The sequence below is a fragment of the Apostichopus japonicus genome, chromosome 13 (genome assembly GCF_037975245.1).
Source record: "Apostichopus japonicus isolate 1M-3 chromosome 13, ASM3797524v1, whole genome shotgun sequence".
Lineage (NCBI taxonomy): Eukaryota > Metazoa > Echinodermata > Holothuroidea > Aspidochirotida > Stichopodidae > Apostichopus > Apostichopus japonicus.
Genome location: NC_092573.1, coordinates 7,659,077 through 7,683,664, shown reverse-complemented (window position 1 = coordinate 7,683,664; position 24,588 = coordinate 7,659,077). Strand labels below are relative to the sequence as shown.

General features: G+C 37.3%; 2 protein-coding genes and 1 long non-coding RNA gene across 5 annotated transcripts in view; 1 reads left to right on the top strand and 2 right to left on the bottom strand.

Annotated features, from left to right (window-relative positions):
• Positions 1-1,086: 1,086 nt before the first annotated feature.
• LOC139978835 (activating signal cointegrator 1-like) lies at positions 1,087-19,172 on the bottom strand. 2 transcript variants are annotated; one of them, XM_071989355.1, is made up of 12 exons: positions 19,021-19,172; positions 17,353-17,454; positions 16,867-17,008; positions 15,663-15,827; positions 15,065-15,304; positions 12,871-13,073; positions 12,266-12,590; positions 11,810-11,997; positions 11,184-11,308; positions 7,947-8,041; positions 7,030-7,126; positions 1,087-5,753 (listed from the first exon to the last, which is right to left on the bottom strand). In XM_071989355.1, the coding sequence occupies exons 2-12, from the start codon at positions 17,424-17,426 to the stop codon at positions 5,686-5,688; spliced, it is 1,722 nt and encodes a 573-aa protein (XP_071845456.1). In that variant the 5' UTR covers positions 17,427-17,454; positions 19,021-19,172; the 3' UTR covers positions 1,087-5,685. The 2 variants fall into 2 exon arrangements, with proteins under 2 accessions (XP_071845456.1, XP_071845457.1); XM_071989356.1 differs by lacking the exon at positions 19,021-19,172 and adding an exon at positions 17,851-17,878.
• LOC139978838 (uncharacterized) lies at positions 17,984-22,708 on the top strand. Its single transcript, XR_011797029.1, has 2 exons — positions 17,984-18,104; positions 20,623-22,708. It is a non-coding gene; the product is annotated as an uncharacterized lncRNA (long non-coding RNA).
• Positions 21,518-24,588, bottom strand: part of LOC139978833 (centrosomal protein of 120 kDa-like) — a 28,286-nt gene continuing 25,215 nt past the window's right edge. The window contains exons 17-18 of one of the 2 annotated variants that reach the window (XR_011797028.1): positions 22,656-23,617; positions 21,518-22,606 (exon numbers count right to left, since the gene is read on the bottom strand). Coding sequence is in view for 1 of the 2 variants with exons in the window: in XM_071989352.1 (XP_071845453.1) it covers positions 23,350-23,617 (268 nt within the window). In the remaining variant the exon portion in view is untranslated. Of the gene's footprint in view, positions 23,618-24,588 lie in introns of both variants that reach the window. The other variant, XM_071989352.1, reaches the window with a different exon arrangement.

Sequence of the window (24,588 nt, the reverse complement as noted above, 5' to 3'; positions counted from 1 at the left end):
AAAATTGACGTTTTGACGATATCATATATACTAACTCGTCAAAGCGACGAAAAACTAAAAAAGTGTGTTTTGTTGAGATGCACCAACTCATCAAAGTGACGAAAATCTGAAATTTGACGTTGTGACGAATTGCATTAACTCGTCAAATTGCAAAAACCTGGAAATTGAACTCTTCCAATCGTTGAAAAATAACAAACATCTGGTAAAATATCGTCAAAACGTCAATCTTCATATATTATCCACTTAGACGAGTTGATGCATCTCAACAAAACGCAAATTTCAAATTGTAAGTTGATATTACGACGAGTTAATGCATCTCGACAAATCGTCAAATTTCAGATTTTTGTCTTTTTAATAAGTTGGTATGATATAGTAGTCAAAACGTCAGTTTTCAGATGTTTGGACGAGTTAATGCATCACACCGTACCAAAATGTTAATTTTCAGGGTTTTTTAATTCTGGTAAGTTGGTATTGGTCGACAAAATGTCAATTGACATGTCCCTTCTACACTATATGGACTTGGAATCTAGAATCATATGAAATGTTTTAAGGGTACAGTTTTCAATAATCGGCGTATTATATAGCTCTTGTAAGAAGACTAACGTAGGCACGAAATTAATTGCTATGTGTTGTAGACTGTTGAAACAATGGCGATCAGTGAAGCTTGTAGTTATATTCCTGTTTTACTTTTTCCTCGCGAAATCAATCAAACTGAATGTACCTCAAGTTAGTTTAGAGGGAAGGGTAAAAGGGGAGGGAGGGGGACGTGGTGATCAGAAAGGTGAGGGAGAGGGCAAGGATGATGCAAGGTAACGGATTTCCCGGCAATACTGAGGGTTAATGCTAGCCGTATACTGTCGAGTCCACAATAACCATGCATGACTCAGTCTCTGATTTGGACTTTTATCAGTTTATTATTCCACCGTTGTAGTAGCCATCTTTCCGAGAGTGGCGCTATCAAAACAATGCACAGGGAGGTGACATCATAGCTCATGTGACGACATTTATAACTAACAAAACAAATTCACAAAGAGTAGACCGAAAACAGGTTTCTAAAACGAGAAAGAGAGGGAGATCGTAAATGTATCAATTTTTTGTGAAGTTCAAATTCAACAGTATCTGCAGAACTCATATAAACAATACTTTTTCATGATATCTTACAAATGATAATATTGGCTCATATCCTGTTACGACGAAGCCATCCATCAAACCTCAATACAGTTTTGCCTTTTGGCTTAAAGATCATACAAAGCATGTTAAGTATTCAAGAACACAACTTAGCGGTCATTATAGTCTTTTGACGTTTCAAATTTATTCCACACTTTTATCATTATTTCAATAAAGAAAAAAAATTACGTTTCTCTTTGCATTTTTTAAAACGAATGTTTACAAGTTCCCGACACTGTAACTAATTATGTCCGCTAAGATGAAACATAAGGCAATGGAAAAGGAGATGGGGGAAAGTGAAATGAAACCGTTATCCCTCGTATGTCTTACATTTTGCGCACAAACTAATGGATAAACTGTCGGAAATATTGCCAATCAAAACAAAATTCTCAAATAGAAGCTTAGCTGAGCTTCATTGCTGCACTTTTTGTTGCTAAATATGCATGCCAAAATGACACAATGGCTGTATGTGTCATAACCATTTCCAAAATATTGACTTCTTATATATATATATATATATATATATATATATATATATATATATATATATATATATATATATATATATATATATATATATATATATATATATATATATATATACATACATATATATATATATATATATATATATATATATATATATATATATATATATATATATATATATATATATATATATATTGTTATTACCTAATATATAAATTGTGCTTTTGAAATGAACTGTGTCCGGAGCCTTCTCCAGATCCATTACACTTCGCACACCACAAACAAGCAAGTATGGCAAATAATGGAGTTCCATTGGGGAGCAGGAACCCCTCCTTTCAGTTGTGAAAAGAAGGAAACTTCAGTGGTTTGGTCATGTAATTAGACAAAAGAACAGCCTGTCAAACACTATATTGCAAGGAGGGACAGATGGGGTACCAAGGAGAGGCAGGCCGGTTAAAACCTGGATTGAAAACATAATGGACTTCAACCAGCTCATTGCATGAGAACAGTAGGTATCGTGTAAGCTACCACTTAAACCGTACCTTTATGTACTTAAAACTTAGTGGGTATATGACAATTGGGTTAGCTATTTTTATATGGAATTGCATTGGTTGTCTGCATGTTTCACTAGCCTCTATAGATACATGATCAAAACAAACTATAAAACGTCAAAATTGAACCAAAGCCGTAAAAACAGGAGGTTAAAAAATTGCTTGAATTCAATTGGATTCCCAAACCGTAACATTTTACAGTAGAAGCTATGCTATTTGGCCACTAACCTTAATCCAATTTAAACCTTTAAAACTAAGTGTGATGGAGTACCCGTTTTTATTATGAACGAAGTACATGCTACCATTTGAGTTAACATATAATCTTGTCTGGCAGGGGAATTCCCCGATAATCAGAGAGGGGGAAAGTGGGGGGAAGGGTGGGTTGCAGGAGTGCATCAGTCAAGTCAGACATGCCCAACCTCCACCGTCAGTCGTTCAGCAGGAAGAATGTTAAGTCAGGGTATTTTCTCCATTCAATCAGGAAAGAATAAGATCGTTCCATCATCTGTCACCAACAGTCACCAAGATCCACAATCCAAGCATGAACATTAACCATGGCGTACTTATCATGATTATATGCCAATGGATTCACATGCATTCTCACACACACACACACCATTGTATAGCTTGTAAACAGATCTGGTCAATAAACAGTTGAGTTAAACTGTTCCATTGTCCCAGTTACGTACAAGATAGATAACACAGATAGTTAAGGCAATGTGTTCAAAAAGTCACGGTTTACCAAAACTGAAATCCTTACTAAAGCTCTCTATCAAAGGTAAAGTCGCAGGATGACATTTCTGTAGCATTACTGGTCGGCACTTTTCGCCCTGACATTATATTGTTTGTTTTGGTCATTTGTTGACTAGTGAAAGCCCAAAAAAAATCACCTTCATGCTAAACAGATTACACCCGGCTTCAAACAGACCAGTTGGATGTGTTGCTCATGTACGACATCACAAATTATGGCTAAATGTTTCTTATCCAAATATAGTGGGGAAGAAAACTAGTTTGAAATCTCAGTGAGAGAACAAGTTATCAAGATAGGAATTGGATCAACCAGCTTCTGTTTACTTGCTCTGTACAAAGTATTTTCTTAAATTCTTACCATTTTTTCATCTCTAGGCTCTTTTAGTGACTTAACAACTAATTTCCTTAAAACTGTTTTGTTTATGAAAGGGTACATGACAAATGCTTATATTTATCAGATGTAAAGCCTTGAGAATGTAAGATGTTTAGTTTTTATAAAATAATGCAGTTATTTCACCATGTTTTGTGCAATTATAGAATGTTCATCTTAGAGCACATCAGAAGATGCAATCAGTCATGGTCTACACACACCATCATCTCTCATTAAGTAAAACATACATGAATCAGCCAAAGCTAAAATGTAAAAAAAGGCATCTATATAACCCAAAACCATAAGTCTTCAGATAACAGAGTTGAGTTGATTCTATCAATCTATATCTAAATGGACTTTGTTACTTCTTTAAAGCAGCTGTTACAACAACTAAAATCATCTAAGTATTCTCTCTTTGAGCTGAAATTATTTTCTTGTATAATAAACACACAGAAACAGAAAATGAAAAAAAAAAAAAAAAAAATTTGGGAAATATCCTGGTTCAAAGTCCGGCTGTCGTTCTGTGATGTCATAGTATCACTAGGTGCTTAAATCTCTCAGTTTTACCTCCATTTGCCTTTTCTACCTTTTCATGGTCAATGTGTGTAGTATTTTTTTTCTGTTTTTGACATCACTGCCATTACAGATCACAGTTTAAAGTTATATCATTTTAGAAAACACAGTAATACCCATGTCAAAGCAAATATACATTAGGAGTCCAATCTGGTTAGCCCTCGCTTATCTTACTCAAGCTGAAATCACACTTACGATGTGAATTAATTGTGTTGACTCCCGCTGGAGTAGATAAGGCAGGCAGCTTGGGTTACTTCATAGATCACACGATACCCATTTTTACCTGGTATCAACCAAATGAGGACTAACCAGGTTGATCTCGTAATGTAGTATAAATGAAAGCGATAACATCTAGTCACAACATGTAATCACTTGTGCCTCTATGAAGTTACTATTGGATTTCACATACAAGAAAACCCATACAACAAATCTGTTAATTGTTTTGGAATTATTCAGCATCAACATCTCTGTCACTGCACTAAAGGAAAATGCCAAGCAATTCAAACTGTATCAATGGTTTTCTTGGATGTCTGCTCTGGTCAAATCAGCTCTTTATCACTAAGCAACCGGCAGATGCTTATCAAGGGATCATCAGCATCTCTGTCACTGCTCTAAAGGAAAATGCCAAGCAATTCAAACTGTGTCAATGGTATTCTTGGATGTCTCCTCTGGTCAAATCAGCTCTCTATCACTAAGCAACCGGCAGATGCTTATCAAGGGATCATCAGCTGCTCTGTCACTGCTCCAAAGGAAAATGCCAAGCAATTCAAACTGTATCAATGGTATTCTTGGATGTCTGCTCTGGTCAAATCAGCTCTCTATCACAAAGCAACCGGCAGATGCTTATAGAGGAATCATCAGCTGCTCTGTTACTGCTCGAAAGGAAAATGCCAAGCAATTCAAACTGTATCAATGGTATTCTTGGATGTCTGCTCTGGTCAAATCAGCTCTCTATCACTTAGCAACCGGCAGATGCTTATCAAGGGATCATCAGCTGCTCTGTTACTGCTCCAAAGGAAAATGCCAAGCAATGCAAACTGTATCAGTGGTATTCTTGGATGTCTGCTCTGGTCAAATCAGCTCTCTATCACAAAGCAACCGGCAGATGCTTATAGAGGAATCATCAGCTGCTCTGTTACTGCTCGAAAGGAAAATGCCAAGCAATTCAAACTGTATCAGTGGTTTTCTTGGATGTCTGCTCTGATGAAATCAGCTCTCTATCACTAAGCAACCGGCAGATGCTTATCAAGGGATCATCAGCATCTATGTCACTGCTCTAAAGGAAAATGCCAAGCAATTCAAACTGTATCAATGGTATTCTTGGATGTCTGCTCTGGTGAAATCAGCTCTCTATCACTAAGCAACCGGCAGATGCTGATCAAGGGATCATCAGCTGCTCAGTCACTGCACTAAAGGAAAATGCCAAGCAATTCAAACTGTATCAATGGTATTCTTGAATGTCTGCTCTGGTCAAATCAGCTCTCTATCACTAAGCAACCGGCAGATGCTTATCGAGGGATCATCAGCTGCTCAGTCACTGCTCTAAAGGAAAATGCCAAGCAATTCAAACTGTATCAATGGTATTCTTGGATGTCTGCTCTGGTCAAATCAGCTCTCTATCACTAAGCAACTGGCAGATGCTTATCAAGGGATCATCAGCATCTCTGTCACTGTTCTAAAGGAAAATGCCAAGCAATTCAAATTGTATCAATGGTATTCTTGGATGTCTGCTCTGGTCAAATCAGCTCTCTATCACTAAGCAACCGGCAGATGCTTATCGAGGGATCATCGGTTGCTTTGAGGGGATCTCAACCCTTTCTTTGCTGCTTTATGAATCTGAGATTCCATTTTCCCTGAAAAATGAATACAGAACGTATTGAAATACTTGCCAGAAATCTTAACTGACACTAACATTTCTTCATTCAATGCTGTTTTCTAGTAGTATTGTATTCTTAACATGTATCTCACCTAACTGAATTCTTGATAAGACTCCAAACAAAGGCTTAAAAACCCTACCCGCCACGATGATATTTTATCAATTTTGAATAATAACATTATGAAGTTGAATTAAACAACCACACTTAACTATCTGACACTAAGTAAAAGCTGGAAATCTTTACAAAAGAAGGGACTGAACGGTGGCCAACTTCGTAGGAGAAATGCTGCAGAACTGACCGCTCAAGCAGAAAAAAGGTCTTTTTCATGTAGAAACAACCTTAGCATATATCTATAACCAAGAATCTTGACTATCCCATTATGTTTAATTCATCAAAATGCCAATGGTGTCACTTAACCTAAAAATACTATCCTAACCTTGAATGGCTATGGTGTGACAACTAAGCCTAACCACATAGGCAACTGCTTTGTGTTTGAAATATTTGTTATCAGACAGGGAAAAATGTTTATACTGTGCAGTGCAATGCACTGTGCATGTCTTCCCAAGAATGAAATTTGTCAGTTCCACCATGTAAAGTGGGACGGGGAGGGGGATTGGGCAGGCTATTGTAGGAGCTGTGTTTTGTTTGAAGGTCTGAATATGCATTGTTAAAAAAAAAACATTACATTTTACTTGAATTTGCAAGTACTGTCTACTAGTACATGAAGTATCCTCAATGTTAGTGTATTCTTACCAAGAAATGTTTGTACCACATGCTTTGCTGTGTAATTAGAGCGGCGAATTGTGATTTCGATCGCATTGAAATGCCATAGAATTGGGATTGGTTTCTAGGCCAAATATTTTCTTGCCTTAAGTTACCTCTGACAAACACAGGTTTGCTTTGAAGAAGCAAGATTGGTTGCGAACTATTGGTAAACGATGCTAGCTTTACCGATACAGATATTGGACCTATATCAGTGATACTTTCTTATAATGCTATGTACTCAGTAAAGGCTAACTCAAAAATACACAACACTATCCACACTGAGATGCTCACTTATTCATCTAAATCTTGATTATTGGTTACAACTTTATAAATGTATTACTAAAGCAATAACAAAAGTAACCGTTCATCAAAGTATAGTTCCAATATCCCTCCATACAAATACTATTACTATCACCCCCGAACCGCCCCCCTAGCCCCCTCCCCCCTAGCCCCACCACCATACACAAATTTACTGTTGTATACTTACAGAGTTTATGTCTTCCTTTGATTGGGAATCTTAATATCAGCTCTTTGGGATTTTCAACAATGAAAACATATTCAGAATTACTATCACCATCTGGAAACTGAAAACAAAAGATTTTTTTAATTCTTGCAACATCTGAACAGCTTCATTTTGTAAAGAGTTATGATTCTGATGCATTCCATCAAAGTTTACACTGAAATGATATAACAATGGTTATCTGTGGCATTTAATAACACATTTCAATGATATAATTGTTGTGCTGTTTTCAAAGTGTAAGATTCCATCATAATATTCATATTAACATTAACAATTCAACAAAAACATAATTACATGGCCACAAATTTAATGACTATCTTGAGGATAATGATATACATATACTGAAGAACTGAAAGCAGACATATACTAACCAGACCATCATTGCCTTAAATAACCCTGATATTATAGTAATTTACACAAACTCAACATTAGATACAAGATTATCAAGACTCAACCATTGTTGATATCATGTGAGCTGTGACCTCCACCAATAACATTCAGTTCTTCCAACACTGTGGTGGACCGTTATTCGTATATTTCTTTCATGCAACACATGCTTGCGACTTACCACATATACGAGAACTTCATCTAAGGAAATGATATACCATGTATCGAAATTTATCAAAGGGTACACTTGAGCTATGCTGCTGTAGATTATATACCATGTCTTGAAATTTATCAAAGGGTACACTTGAGCTATAATGCTTTAAATAATGTTTGAGTTTGACTTCTGGTGATTCCAATATGAACTTTACCAAACCCACACATTGGTAGATTGTATTACCAGCCAAGGTAGCACATTTACACACATTCATGACCACACAGATTGCTTTTGCCTAGGATGGGACACCACATAGACTGCACTGCAAAGAGAATCTACTAACCTTTTCTCTGTATTGTTCTTGTGCCAAGCAGTCTACCATGTCCACACATCCAAGTAAACAGCCTGTTGGATATTGAGATGGAAACGTGACATTTTCTGTGAAAAAAATGAGAGAATATTTGAGTTAACCAAAATGTCAAAGTGATACCCAATACTTCAGAGATAACTTTGAAAATACATGCTAACATAAAAAACATATTTATGTACAACAAATAAAATGAAACAAAGGATAACGATGCATACTGACCTGCCCGAGAAGCGACCTTTGACATCTGTCAAAGGCAATAAACATTTTAAAATGTTCTGGTGATATTTCCTTTTTGTATGACCATCTACAGCCAAAAATGATTACATATTTCATGTACTCACTTAGGTGAATGTACACACTACAAATATTTTGGAGTTCATCCCAGCTTTTAACATAGGAGTCAATTGTGTTTAGATTCTTTTCAGACATTGACCTCTCGTGACCTCAAATGACAGTTGACCTCCACAAGACTACCTGTTTTGATTACACATTTGGGTATGGCAAATTAATTAATTCTTCCAAGCTTTACTATTGGTGTCATATCATAGGTTCAAGCTTTACAGACTTTGACAGATTTTGACCTGTAGTGACATCAAACAACATTTGTTCTCCACAGAAAACAATAAAGTTTTTGTATTCCCGAAGTTGGATCCACATACAAAGTGTCAAGTTTAATCACCATGGCTGTTTTCAGTTGGAATGTTTACACAGCTAAGGCATCACCCACACACTTTTTATTAACAATGCATGTATTCCTTTGGCCTTCTTCAAGGAATCACACACTGTACATCCAGAATGCCAATTGGCTTAGTGCTTCCTTGCCATATTTTACATGAAAACATTGAACAGTAGCACTTAACACAATATATTTAAGTGCTGACCATTAGTGATTTCAGGTGATCCATGCAACACCTAAATTGCGAACTTTGGGGTCAAGGATTAGATGTGGAAGGGTGGGACTAAAGAAAGTGCAGCAGACACACCATATGCGGGAGTTTGGGGCAAAGTTTTTCTTTTGAGTGAAGATAGGGTTCAATTAATCCATTCTTCTGATGATATTGAACCTGTCATTTTGGAACGCAATGTGCAATGCACACCATTTTGTTTTTAGACTTGGGCCTCAAGCCACCAAGGCCCGGCATTTCTGCCTCTGAATCCCCTGGCATGGCCACTGGGGATCGGCAAGAGTCTTGTACGAATGCAGACCCTACATATCAACTATCAAGATAAGTCAACATTTATACATTAGGAGTGTGTAAGTTCACCAGTGTTCTAACGTTTGATCTCTACTGACCGCTAAGTGATATCTGCCTTACACAGAAAACAATAGGGTTCATGAAATTTTGGTACATACTGCAGTGGATCTATATACTACCAGTTATGTATTTAGACCCAAGATTTGTTTTGCAGTGATTGTGCCTACAATGTTCCTCCTGAACTAAAATGACCTTTGGCCTCCACCAATTTCGATAGTGTTCTTTTAATCACTAAGGTGGATCTACTTATGTTATATGAAGTTCATCCAAGCTTTACTTTTGCAGTTATCTTATTGACAATATTTGCACACTTTGACCAGATATTGACCTCAAATGATCAATTTCAATAAAATTCTGGAAAACACTGAGGCTTGGAAACCAACAAACCCAACTATGAACTTCAACCAAGATGTAGTTTATGAGTTTTCAGGTTTACAAACTTGAGCTTCACATACATACCCATGCACACATTGATTCCTTGGAGGAATCCAAAAGAGCTTGACAATACAGCTGTATTTGTAAAGGAGATTTGAAGTAGTACACTATACACAATGATTCTACTGTATTATGTGGTTGGATATCGAGTACTACACTATAGTGATGATGATTCCACTGCATTGTGTGGTTGGATATCGAGAACAACACTATATTGATGATGGTTCCACTGTATAGTCTGGTTGGATATCGAGTACTACACTATGGTGATGATGATTCCACTATATTATGTGGTTGGATATCGAGAACTACACTATAGTGATGATGATTCCACTGTATTATAAGGTTCGATATCGAGTACTACACTATGGTGATGATGATTTCACTGTATTATGTGGTTGGATATCGAGTACTACACTACAGTGATGATGATTCCACTGTATTATAAGGTTCGATATCGAGTACTACACTATGGTGATGATGATTCCACTGTATTATGTGGTTGGATATCAAGAACTACACTACAGTGATGATGATTCCACTGTATTATAAGGTTCGATATCGAGTACTACACTATGGTGATGATGATTCCACTGTATTATGTGGTTCGATATCGAGTACTACACTATGGTGATGATGATTCCACTGTATTATGTGGTTGGATATCAAGAACTACACTACAGTGATGATGATTCCACTGTATTGTGTGGTTGGATATCGAGAACTGCACTATAGTGATGATTCCACTTTGTTATGTGGTTGGGTTTCCATTACTACACTATAGTGATGATGATTCCACTGTATAATGTGGTTGGAAATCGAGAACTACACTATAGTGATGATGATTTCACTGTATAGTGTGGTTGGATATCGAGAACTACACTATAGTGATGATTCCACTTTGTTATGTGGTTGGATTTCCAGTACTACACTATAGTGATAATGATTCCACTGTATAGTGTGGTTGGATTTCCAGTACTACACTATAGTGATAATGATGTCACTGTATTGTTTGGTTGGATATCGAGAACTACACTATAGTGATAATGATTCCACTATATTATGTGGTTGGATATCGAGAACTACACTGTAGTGATGATTCCACTTTGTTATGTGGTTGGATTTCCAGTACTACACTATAGTGATGATGATGTCACTGTATTATGTGGTTGGGTATTAAGTACAAGTAATCAAGAAAAGGATTAAAGGGATTTGAATAAACCTGATATTACTGCACATACATAGATGCACAAACACATACAAAAGGATCACAATACTTCCATTCTATCTTATGTGAGCATCAAAAAGGATTTACAAATTATTTTTTAAATAAGATGTGATTTCTAGGTAGGATACACATTTTCAGCCTTCTTTACATTTCATCATAGTAGAATATTTTCATAACATTTAAGCATTTGCATAGTTTGACTTGACAGAAGACCAACTTGTGAAAATAATTCTGTTCATAAATTTGATAAGAGAGTTAGTTTGTTATAGTTGATTATTTCAGCTCTTTTACCATTTCCAACAATGTGCCTGTAAGAGTCCTCTACGACACTGATTTCTTGTTCCGTTGGTTTCTTTGCTCCAGCAGCAATCCACAAGCGCCCTCTATGGGCGGAGTACCATGTGCGACCTTCATGTCTGAGGAAAGTTGTAAGAACTGAATATAACTCTAAATGTTAAATCCATTTAACAGGTAAACGTACCATGTAAATTAAGCTGCTAATGTTATTATCAAACTTACTGTGAAACTACGGTATGACAAGAGGGTAAAAAATTTGTTTTTAGGCCTTCTCACCGTAGCGAGATCGGGCTTGGAACTGACAAACCAAAATAGGACTTTATTAAACATGTATGCCACATAGAACAACAAAAGAAACATTGGCTTATATCTTCATTCAGTCAATATCTTGACATTTCATAACGAATGTGATAAAGTGCCCCAGTGTTATGGTTTGTTTCAAAACTTTATGTTAGGCTGAACTACAATCCGGCCATACCCCTACATCCTAAAAGTACCGTAACCAAGAACAGGAAAGTTTGTGGGTGCAATGAATAAAGAAGTTTCCAGAATTTCTCTGACTGCTGGTAAATATATATATATATATATATATATATATATATATATATATATAATCTTACCTTTTTATGCCTTCAATCAGAAGTGATGCCCATGGTTGGTGCATGCTCAAGCACCAACCATCGTCTGACATTACTAACAGTTCCCTGTCTTGAATTCTTACGGTTGCCCTACATCGGTCTGAGGAAGCTGAGGATATTTCTGACAACTTGACCTTAAATTTGTTAGCATCCTTCACTTGCAAATTGAACTGTTGTATTGTGAGATAAGAAACTATGGTTAAAAACAACATAATGTCATGGCTAGCATGTTGGATAGATCCGCAGATATGAGAGGAAGTCTGACTGGCTGAGTGAAAACCAAGCAGGGGGCAAGGATTCAAGTTTCATCCACCGCTTGCCTACACTTCTGTTATTTGATCCTGAGCTATGACTTCTTAGCTTGGAATTCCCCCTCTTCCAAACACCTTCCCCGATCACATTTCTAGCTTCAGGGGATTTGCAGACAAGAAAATTTACCTGAGGAGCTGGTTGTTGTATATTTGGGTTGACAAGTTCTCCTTTGGGTTGATCTCCAACTGTAGTATCATTCCTGTCTCTACCAAAATGCACTTTCTGCACAGTATCATCATTTATATCATACATGTTTGTCACATCAGCTTCTTCGATGACCTTTCGACCAGCAAAGTCTAGTGTTACTTTCTTGTTGTGCCTTGAACCATACTTGTGCTCCATCAGATGATCTTTCTTCTCCTGGAGTATTTTCCGGTCCGTGCTGCTTAACCATTGGTTGGAATCCGTGGCGAAGTAGTCTGACTGGTCGTCAATGACCAAACGACTCAAACTGGTAATAAATAAATAAATTACTCTAGTTGAAACCCTAGTATTGTTCAGCTGTAGTCATTTGTGCAGCTACAGCCACTTGTTCAGCTGTAGTTGGTTTGTTTACTGAGCAATTTGAGTCATTGCCTCCAAAATTACTCGAGAGAGAAGCCTTGACTCTATACGAAATTTGAAGGCCTCCATTCAATTCCAAAATTTGATGAGCACTGAGTTGATAACAGCACTACTTTGGAGCAATAAAACAGCAATTGTGTTTACGGGAAACATAGAAATTGACAAACCTGTTTCTGTCATTTTCAATCAATCGATTTTTATGTTCAATAGCTTTTTGCAGCTTCTCATCTGATACAGAGTTGACATTTTCTTTCTGTTGGTAACCAATCTTTTCAGGATGTACATCTTTACTTTCTGTCAGTTTCTTTCTCAGCTTATGACTGGCCTTGGTATTACTGGCTAATACCTCAGATTCTGCATTTGTGCAAACCTGAGAATATGAAAAAGAGCAGAAGAATGCTGTTGTTAAATGATTGTCATTGGCTAACACAATAGGATACACTGTCATTTACTATTGACTAACACACATACTGGGGTACACTGTCATTTACTATTGACTAACACACTATGGTAAACATTTTAGTCTGGCTTGGTAGCGCAAGTAAGCATGATGTTAGTAAACTAGAATCTGTCGTAAAAAATGAGGAGCGCCTCATTGGCACATGCCTACCGTCCCTTCACTCACTCTACCAGGAGCGAACGTTAAAACGTGTTGAAAATATATTAAATGATGATTACCACCCAGCAACTCATTATTTCAAGTTCCTGCCTTTAGGCAAATGAATGCATACTTTTAAGGGTTCTACATGATTTACTGACAGTTTTTTATCCTTCTGCTGTGAAGATATTCAATACGCACCAAAACCATTAAAACAATTTTAAACTTTGTAGACTTTATACTGGATTTGAGGGCATTTATATATATTTGTACTCTTTTATATTTTGTAGGTACATTTTATATTTTGTTCATCTTAATATTTTATAGGAACGTTTTCATATCTCTGTGCATTATTATACGTCTCATTTGTTTTTTACAATTTTTAATGTTTTGAGCTCTTGTTATCAACCAATTTCCAATTTTCATCAATAGTAAATGACAGTGTACCATAGTATGTGTGTTAGTCAATAGTAAATGAAAGTGTGTTTGTCAAGAGTTGATGACAGTGTACCCTTGTATGTGTGTTAGTCAATAGTAAATGACAGTGTACCCTAGTACGTGTGTTAGTCAATAGTAAAGGACAGTGTACCCTAGTACGTGTGTTAGTCAATAGTAAATGACAGTGTACCATAGTGTGTTAGTCAATAGTAAATGACAGTGTACCATAGTGTGTTAGTCAATAGTAAATGACAGTGTATCATAGTGTGTTAGTCAATAGTAAATGAAAGTGTACCCTAGTACGTGTGTTAGTCAATAGTAAATGACAGTGTACCATAGTGTGTTAGTCAATAGTAAATGACAGTGTACCATAGTGTGTTAGTCAATAGTAAATGACAGTGTATCATAGTGTGTTAGTCAATAGTTGAAGTTGAAGTTGAAGATTTACAGTCTTGTATGAGGCTGATGCCTCCTCACACGACTTTACAACTTAACCCATGGTCATTGGTAACTTGTCACACCCACACACCAAAGTGTGCACAATTCAAACAATCTCTCCTGGGGCACGACAGTGCACCACAACCACGTGTCCCCCGGGGGACTTCCCATAGGGTGCAGCCACAAACCGGCGCACGCAACTATATTTACAAGTTACCTCGCAGGTCCCCATTTATACACCTGGGTGAAGAGAGGCAATGGAGATAAAGCGCCTTGCCCAAGGACACAACGCAATGATCTGGCCAGGGCTCGAACCTGTAATCCTTAGATCACAAGTCCACTGCCTTAACCACTAGACCACAACGCCCTCACGTAGATCAACAGCCCCCCAAAAAAATCCAGTTGGGCGACGTTTCAAGTTTCCTAAAAATACCATTTCTGATATGATCCATCAAGGTATTGAATTTCTAGTTAACCGCCCTGATACAGTTCGCCTTATCAGTGAACGTTCGTGGATCCAACACTTTCACAACATTCAATATTTTCTTTTTCCAAGCAAATCAATACATCGTCTCTGGTTTTGCTAAACATGAAAGTTATTTATTGAAATTTTTTGTTGACAATTACAAGTATGTGTGAGCCAATAAATGATGTGAATAAGTCAAAGTTTGATGAATGTTTGGAAGCAACATTAAAAGAATATTCCAGGTCAAAATGTCTTTTTGATATGTTAAAGAGGAGCATAATCTCAAAGACAGTACATAGGAATCGAATGCCATTTCACCAGACTGCTTAGATTATGTTCCCCTTTAACCTGTCAAAAAATCAATTTTGAACTGGACTCTTCTTTTAAGTACACTCATAGACTGAAAATTGATGACACTTACCAAGGTACCACAAAATAAACATGGACCAGACCCTTCCTGAGCACACACCACACGTCCACAGCTAAGGCAGTTGGAGATCAGCTTATGTTTCTTTGCCTGACACTCACAGGTATGTCGTCCACCAAGTTGATATGTTGATCGAGCCTCGCCTTCAGCAGAGTAGATAGACACAAACTTGGTCTTCGTTCTCTTTGGACTCACCTTGGAAGGCGCTGCAGTACCGCCATTTTGCATTGGAAGCTGCCAAATATTTAAGAATGTTTAAAAGTAAGTTGGCCTGACGTTTCGATTCCTAGCAGGATCTTCTTCAAAGGCTAAATGACAAGTAACAGTAACAGAAGGGACAAAAACACGCACAGAATACAGGTCAGGTTAATGAGTATGGTGAACAACCAAACAGGCCTAGGTCGTCTCTTGGCAATTTTGTATTATAAATATTAAATGCTACAAATGGATTTCACTCAGGAATAAGAATTATTGACTATCAAATGACCAGTTCAGAGCCAAAATCGTTGTAGTCTTTTACAAGCAATACCCAATGATTAATATATCATGTGCACATGAATCTTTAATTCTGAAAAGAGACTTAGTGCCATACCTCTGCAGGCATCCGAGGTTCCCCTGGCATCTGTGAGAATTGGTGAAGACGAGCTAAATCCACTTTCTTGGAGTTAGCTTTCATAGCCTGCTTCTTTTGTTTCGGTCTGACAGATTGTAAAACATCATCAAAAGGGTCTCTGGTTTCATCTTGCTTTTGAAGAACCTGGTTAAAGATTTTTATTGTGTATTGATTACTCCAGATACACATACTGTTAAATTTGATTCTTACTTTACCATATAAAGTAACAACAAGATTAGAATGTTAGGCAACAGTTGAACTGTCATGCAACATGAAGAATACACAAAAGATACTGAGCAGTATGACACAGTTGGAGCAGTTTACTGAATAAAGTTTGATGAAGTAAATCAAAATTTTGATATGAAACTTAACAAGACAAATTTTGAAAGAATGGAAATTCCATCAGCATGCACCTTGCAAGTAACGCATAAATGGAGAGTTCAAAGGAAAATTATTTTTGACTGATGAAAGAGGAACATATTATCAGCATGCTGGTGAAATTTACATTCAATCACAACATGGCGTACTCAATATATTTTTTATGGAAATTGCCACAGCTTATACCACAAGTTAACTTGATGCAAACAGGTGTGATGTCATATTTGTACGATGACAACCAAAGGTTTGGCTTGACTTGATTTTACACTTTGTCTTGACTTTAGACAGGGTTCCAACTTTGCATAAGGGGATGGGAAGAAAACACTATAAACCAATGACGGTAGTGTATTCACACTGAGGTGCATACTAACTTGAACTAGAAAATTGTACTTACTCTTGATAAAAAAAATAAACACATATGTTAGTGTGCTATTATGCCATCAAACCTGTGCATCTAGTTCACTTCTGTTGCTGCCCTTTAAACAAATGATGGTTTTATGTTGGTTCAATATGAGTAAGCTAAGAGCGAAACATGGGTTAGCAATGGGAATTTATCACAGTGGATGTCATTATAAGCCTCCACAAAACTTATAGAAATCATGTATAATTATGTGGCAACTCTTCAAACAATTAGAAATAGTGACATAATTGAGATACGCCTTCAAAAGCCTACTCATTGAATACTGAATATTTCCAAAAGTTTAATCTACTGTGAATTTGGTTAACTGTCAATCAGTGAATAGGTTAATTAAACATATATTGACAATGGAGCTATTGTTCTTTGTTTTCTCCACTGCTGACATACCTCTGTCCCTTCGGTTCCTGGATGAAGTTTCTTTTTGCTTAGTAATTCTTTTATAAATGCAGCCACTCTAGGACTATTAGCACCAACAAGATCCTGCACATAGTCTTCTACTTCTTCTTCATCTTCGATGGCGATCAGGTACCTGAACCAGAAAACAATGATAATGATATGTATAGCAGTTTCCAAGGAATTTTGTCATGCAAAATTGACATGGTATGTGAAAGAAAAAGAAAACTTTAAATGTTATACATTTTCAAAGTAGTTAATGAACACATGCATGCTTTATAACCAGTTTAATGATCAGATGTATGATAACAGTTCTGCAAAAACAAGAACAACCATGTGGAGAAGATTCAAGCTCCAAATCAAACGGACAAAGTTGTGTGATCATGGTACATATCCCAAGTTACAACTTGTTACCCACTTGATAAACACTTGTTTCCCACTTGAAACACTTGTTACCCACTTGAAACACTTTTTACCCACTTAATAAAATCATCCGGTGCTTCATCACCCATAAGAGCTCCAAGTTCTTGTGCACACCACTGTTCCAAAGACATGTTTTAGCCGTCTTCGAGAATTCAGTTACTGTAATACAAGTCAATACAAAAAATTAAAGCAAAACATCACATGCGTGATCATCTTTTACTAACTATTCCTGTAGTCTAAAGGGGTGGGTATGAAACATATTGTTTGCAAGTCAACTACAAAATCCGACTAAATTTGGGATATGACTTTAATGACCAGAATAGCCTGTGGGATATCATGACTACCTTGTAAGTCAAATACAAATTCCAACTAATTTGGGGATATAACCTTAATGACCAGAATAGCCCGTGGGATATCATGACTACTTTGTAAGTCAAATACAAATTCCAACTAATTTGGGGATATGACTTTAATGACCAGAGTAGTCCTTGGGATATCACGACTACTGATTAAAATCAAGTACAAATTAAAAACAAAAACTGTTTATAAGCTTAAGATGGAAGTTGATAAGGTGGCTGCACTTGGGCTGCCCCTATAGCAGGCCAAGCTGCCCCTGCCAGGGCCAAGGCAGGTGGAAGTATAAGGATCTGTGGGGATTGTAAAGTAATTATCAATGGAACAACAGACTGATAAATATCCAATACCTTGCACTGAAGATCTCTTTGTGGAGTTGTCAGTGGGATAAACATTTTTAATGCTTGACCTGAGTCATGCTACCAACAGGTTGAGTTGGAGGAGGACTCTCAAGGGTATGTAACTATTACCACCCACAAGGTTTTATTTTTCATATACTAGATTGCCGTTTGGTATCTCCTTGGCTCCACCCACAGAACAGTTTTGCCATATAACTTAAGGTCTGTATAACCTGTACATATTAGTATCATTAGGCTATAGGCCTAGCCTATGTATAACAGGTCTAGAATACTGTACTTGGGTTTCATGTTGAATACATAATGTACCCAATGGGTGGACCAAAATTAACAAACAGCTACCTGGGAATTCATTTTTTGTTATCATTCCCATCACTATCCACTTGGCAGCACACTTCAAGTTTATTTTACTTTCCAATATTGCTAGGCCTACATAGGCGAAATCATCAAACTACCGAAGGTGCGTCCTAAGGCCTATGAGAGGTAACCTCGACAATATATCAATTTACATACATCTCAGTTAACATCACTTTACATGTATGACATATATGACTTTACATGTACGATATGATGTCTTTTGATAGATCATCTTCTCTGGTGAGCCTTTGGCTTACATACAGTGGTAGCCTATAGCCTGCTCACAAAAATAGCGGCACTGGAATTTCCCCAACATAGGCTCATCCTATTGCAGTTCAGTTTTCATAACCTAAACTTAGGTCTCCTAACTTTAGCCTGCTCTTGTCCATATTTCTAAAACGTTTTCTTTAACTTTTCATGAGGTTATGTTGCTAAATTTATCAATATCCGACGTCTTACATTTGGTTTGCATGACTCAAGTAGGCTAGGCCCTAATACTAATAGCCTATAATGCTAGTGCCAGCAAAGCCATTTCGCGAAACTAATCCAGGTGCACTACATTTTAAATATGGCCTGGTGCTTTGATTTAATGTCTTACAAAAAAGTAAATTCACTTATGTAGGGGGAAAAAAGACATAACAACAATTTGGTAAGATACCTCAAAAAGAATGTCAGGAGAGCTACTTGCTTCATAGAAGGAAGCTACAGATAACTCCGTCAAAATATCTGCAGTTGCTCATTACAACTTGTTGCGCAATGTATGCAAAGATTAGTAAAGGGGAAGAAGAGACATTTCGAAACACAAGTTGACGCTATCACCATTCAGGTCAGTAAATTTGTCGTCAGTCAGTCTAGAGTTTACAATGGAGAAAATATATAACATGCGAATTTCTTCAATAAACCAGGGAGCTGCTACTCTAACAGCTCCCTGAATAAACTACAATCACAATCTAACCAAATCACACATTAATAGCGCGTGGTACATTGAACCCAGTTTCCACATAAAAAAGACAAAACTTTCCTCATATCATGGCTCGAAATATTACACAGTTTGAAAGAGAAATTCTTCCAGTCTGAAATTTGGCATGCAAAAATGGGGGATGGATGGGGAAATGTTGGCCCCATCATTCTTTAACCACTTCTATGAATCTAGTTACCCCCCCCCCCCCTCCCCTTCATGAAGCTCACACAAACTACGTATTAGCACATGCGCACGTTTGGTGCTAGCTATATATAGAGATATGGCCTCAGAAATCATCATTTCAATTCAAAACTTTTATTTTATGCTGGGGAGGACTCTCAGATCCACTCCTCCATAGCTGAAATCCACTTCAACCAGCCCATGGCCAAGACCCTCCTTGGTTCCCGTTAGTTTCCGGACCGCGGCGTTAGTTTCTTCACTGAGGTTTTACAGGGGCCCTGAAAAACGTTGGCTGTCTCCCCCGCTAAAAGCGTTAGTTTCCGGAAACTAACGTTCCTCAGAAGAGGAAAGAGAGATTGCACATACGGCTACTGTACTTAGGATACGTGGAAAGATTTAAGTTAGGTAGTGAAGCAACTGTAGTAAATATAATTTATGATTTTCAGTGAAAGAAAGTAACATATTTTTTTTAAAACATATGTTTTATGACGTATATATAAATGAAAATTCATTATGTATTAATAATATTCATTCTAGTTTGCAACTGGACTTGCCTACAAACAAAAAAACAGTTCCCCATACCGCTTGACGCTTCTTTTCTCCCTTAAATCTTTTCCTACAGTTATTCCACTTACTACATCTATCAGTGGCGTAGGAAGGTACTTTTGCGTGGGGGGGGGGGGGGCTGAAGACTGATGGCCGGCCTGGGGGAGGGGTCTAAGGGGAGGGGGTGTCCCCCTCCCCTTTGGAATTTTTTGCATTTCCAGGTGGCCTCAGATGCAATTTGGTGCAATATAGCACACTTCAACACCCACTCCATTTTGTAAACTTAATTTTGTATTTTCACCAGGCCTTAGATGCAATTTGGTGCTCCAAATGAGATTTTTTTCTCATTTGGAAATGAAAAAGGGGTTTTCTGACTTGCGAAGTGGGGGGGCGGAATGATACTTCCGCCCCTCCACATTTTTCACTGGGGGGCTGGCGCCCCCCCCCCCAGCCCCCCCCCCTGGTTCCTACGCCCTTGACATCTATAACTGTAATTAAGTTACATTCAAAATATTTCTACTCTCCCCGGTGTCCCTTTTCCCTCTTCATCTGTAATAATAATTCCTTTTCCAGGCACTGTATCCTGCATCGAAGTTCCTAACCCTATTCGCCTATAGATTTCACTCAACACGTTACCCACAGGTGAGGGCTCCCTTTCCAATGCACCGAAAACGCGACGCAAGCCTGTTCATGGACAAAATGGAGCGTGTGTCATCTCTTACCAACTCAATTCGTTGAAAGTACGCACTATGTACACGATTTCCAGACAAAAGTACATATGCTACGGAGGCACAAAAGGGACATCGTTTTGGGGGGCAATAACTCCTAAATATATGATACCGAAGCTAATAGTGTAGTCTGTTTAATACAATAAGATGGTCTACTGTGTTAAATGCAGCGGAAAGGTCCAAAACAGCAAGTACAACAAGTTTTTCATGATCCATGGCATAAAGAATATCATTGTCAACCCCAAGTACTGCAGTTCCAATGCTGTGGTTCGCACAATAAGCAGATTGGTAGGCAGGGGTTTTGGCAGCCAGCTGTCCAATTTTTCCTTGCACAGCTTGCAAAATGTATATGAAGCCGTGCAATGTTTTCAGTATTGAGTACGCAAATATACAGAAATAAGCCAAAAAGGTCAATATTGTTTTGGTATTTCTCTTGTATGATTCAGACTTTCCCTAATTTTACCAGAACGAGAACGAAAGCACTTGGGGTTTATGATTTACAGGCATGCATATATTAATTCAATGTTACACATTAGTTCTTCAAGTGTGTTGCATTACTTCGTTTGTAAACAATTCCTTCTTTTCTGCACCACTTCTGTATTTGTCCTTCAAATTTCAACATTCAAATTATTTACCATTCATATAGAAACAGTGGAACAAGAGGGATGAAGCAATTCCTCTTGCTTGAAAGGGAAAGGTGGGCACGATTATGCATCTGCCCCTGCTTTTCTATGTAAAGCAAAGTAAAAATAAATATTTTCATAATTGGCACTAATAGGCTTCCCTGCAAGAGCAAGGAACTCCATGTTGGGGGAGATACTGAGATTCCTTCACACTCTTTGCTAAACTTCAAAAATCTATTGTTGTTTATAGTTATAACATCTCATAGTAGTAATTCTATATTCATAGACATGTGTAGCATGTTTATTTTATTGACTTGTTTTACTTATTATATTTACTGTACTTCTAATAATACTAAAAATAGTGATAATAGTAACAATAATTATATTAATTATAATAATGAGCATGTATTGTGCCGGTATCTGTCAAAAACAACGTAAGTGTGAAGCATGTGACACAATAAATAAAATATCAATAAAACAAAAGTCCATAAGAAGTTGTTGCTTTCTCAAAACAAGTGTTTTTCAGAGTAGATTTGAGGCTAAACAGATGGGAACGGAGGACATTTAATGTCACCTATATCATCTTGTGTGTCAAGTATTTGTAAAAGTACTGTCGGTGTTATTAACTAACATCATCTGAAGCCATTGAAGGTTGCATTCTATCAAGTTTAAGGACTGGGAACTCTCTCCTGTCCTTTTCATCTAGGAGGGGTAGTTGGATTACCACCAGTATTATTTACGGTTGTGTCTTGTCTCTTACTCTCTTTGCCCTTTTGCATCAGTTCATGATACCAAAAATTTAATTCCATAGCACATCAATTGTATAATTTATAACACATATAACTATACATTAATGACTCACATTCTACAGTTACTGCTTCAACTGTTTAAGTAGTGTATTGTTTTGTGTGCTTACAACTGAGAGGGGCAGACAGACACAGAAAGATATGTTGTCATGGCATGGGTATTGCTTTATCAATTCATTTATTAAAACATCAATACAGGTCATTCATAGCTGCCTTAATGATGCCACATCATTGCATACTTGTTCAGATCAATTAATAGCTGCCTTAATGATCCCACATTCACTGTTTACTTGTTCAGGTCATTCATTGATACCTTATTGATCCCACAACATTGCATATTCGTTCAGGTCATTCATCGATGCTTTAATGATCCCACAATATTCAGATCATTCACCAATGCCTTAATGATCCCACAACATTGCATACTAGTCCAGGTCATTCATCGATGCCTTAATGATCCCACAACATTGCATACTTGCTGAAGTCATTCATAGCAACATTGCATACTTGTTCAGGTCATTCATCGATGCCTTAATGATCCCACAACATTGTATACTTGTTGAAGTCATTCATAGCTGTCTTAATTATCCCACAACATTGCATACTTGTCCAGGTCATCCATCGATGCCTTAATGATCCCACGACATTGCATAGTTGATGAAGTCATTCAAAGCTGTCTTAATGATCCCACAACATTGCATACTGGTTCAGTTCATTCATCGATGCCTTAATGATCCCACAACATTGTAAACTTGTTGAAGTCATCCAGCTGTCTTAATGATCCCACAACTTTGCATACCTGTCCAGGTCATTCATCGATGCCTTAATGATCCCAAAACATTGCATGGTTGTTCAGGTCATTCATCAAAGCCTTAATGATCCCACAACATTGCATACTGGTTCAGGTCATTCATCAATGCCTTTATGATCCCACGACGTTGCATAGTTGATGAAGTCATTTATAGCTGTCATAAAGATCCCACAACTTTGCATACTGGTTCAGGTCATTCATCAATGCCTTAATGACCCCACGATGTTGCATGGTTGTTCAGGTCATTCATAGCTGCCTCAATGATCCCACAACATTGCATGGTTGTTCAGGTCATTCATCAATGCCTTAATAACACATCATTGCTTACATCCTCAGGTTCCAGATTGAGTTAAAGCATCGTTCAGTTTTCTATCTAATTCAACAATGATCCTGTCTTGATGACTATAAACACCAGTTCGAAGTAAGGTATCTCTCTCCTCTATGAGTCTGGCAACATGATCATCTGCGGATTCCAGGGGACCACTAGAGTGTTGGTCCTCAAAATGTGTTTTGAGACCGATTTCTGCTACTCCTCCTTGCTGAGCAGGGACATGAGGCAATGGTTGTTTTTCTTTCTTGATGAGCTCTTGTTCCTTCAACCTATTGAGAAATAGAATAAACTGTTGTTTACCCTCGATCTGTTGTTTTCATGATGTAACATGTCCCAAATCATTGTCCATGAATATCTTACTCTATCAAGTAATGAGAGTGCAGTTCTGTGGAAGAATCTGTCTCTTCAAAATAAGTTATCTCTCTTTCTGTAAAAGTATTCCTATTGCTGTTGCCTCCAATTAATGTTTAACCATGAGTTGAACCAATGCACTGTTTTAACATTTACAGAAAATGTGTTTCGGTTAAAAGGCCAGTCATTCCTGTCACCTATCATTGCTACCAATCTGTGGAGAACAACATCTTCCTTAATATAATTCTACATATAAGTTTGTCATTTAAACATGGACAACTTGCACTAGTACCATTTGGTCAATTGGAAACACACAAAAAATGTCTCACTAACATTCCTACCTCATCACACTTAACTTTACTATGTACATGTGCAATATTTAAGCAAAAGCCTTCAGTGGGACTCTATCCGAAGTTAACATACACTTTAATGCTGAAAATCTTTAAAAAATTGTGGTTGAACGATAAAAAAAAATTGCAGGAAATGATGGAAAATGACAAACTATTCTGATTGAAACTGATTTCATCTAGGAAATGAGTTATCAATAGTGCAGACTTTTGAATATCCTTTGTGTTTACTGCCGACATAGTATGAGCCGTTAAACTATGACAGGTTAGCCTACCCAAATTTACAACTGCTTCGTGTTTGAAATATTTGTTACCAAAAAGGCAAAACTTCTGATACGCTAACTTGATTATAAAGAAGCTTTTCATACATTACGGGGTGAAAGGTATCAGTCTGGAAAAAGATCTGATTACTCACTTTTGCAGTGAATTTGTGTTATAAAATGAGGGTTTACAATGTGTTGTAATATTTGTTTCTCCAGGTAGCATTGTTATGCATAAAGACAACTGGAAAACTTTGAAAAAAAGTTGATGGTTGCCCAGTA

Coding starts and splice junctions, on each gene's coding strand:
- LOC139978835 (XM_071989355.1), bottom strand. CDS start 17,426: ATGTCTTTGGAACAGTGGTGTGCACAAGAACTTGGAGCTCTTATGGGT. Junction 13,074..15,064: donor GTTTATTTTGTGGTACCTTG/GTAAGTGTCATC, acceptor TCATATTCTCAG/GTTTGCACAAATGCAGAATC. Junction 11,998..12,265: donor TACAACAACCAGCTCCTCAG/GTAAATTTTCTT, acceptor ACAATACAACAG/TTCAATTTGCAAGTGAAGGA.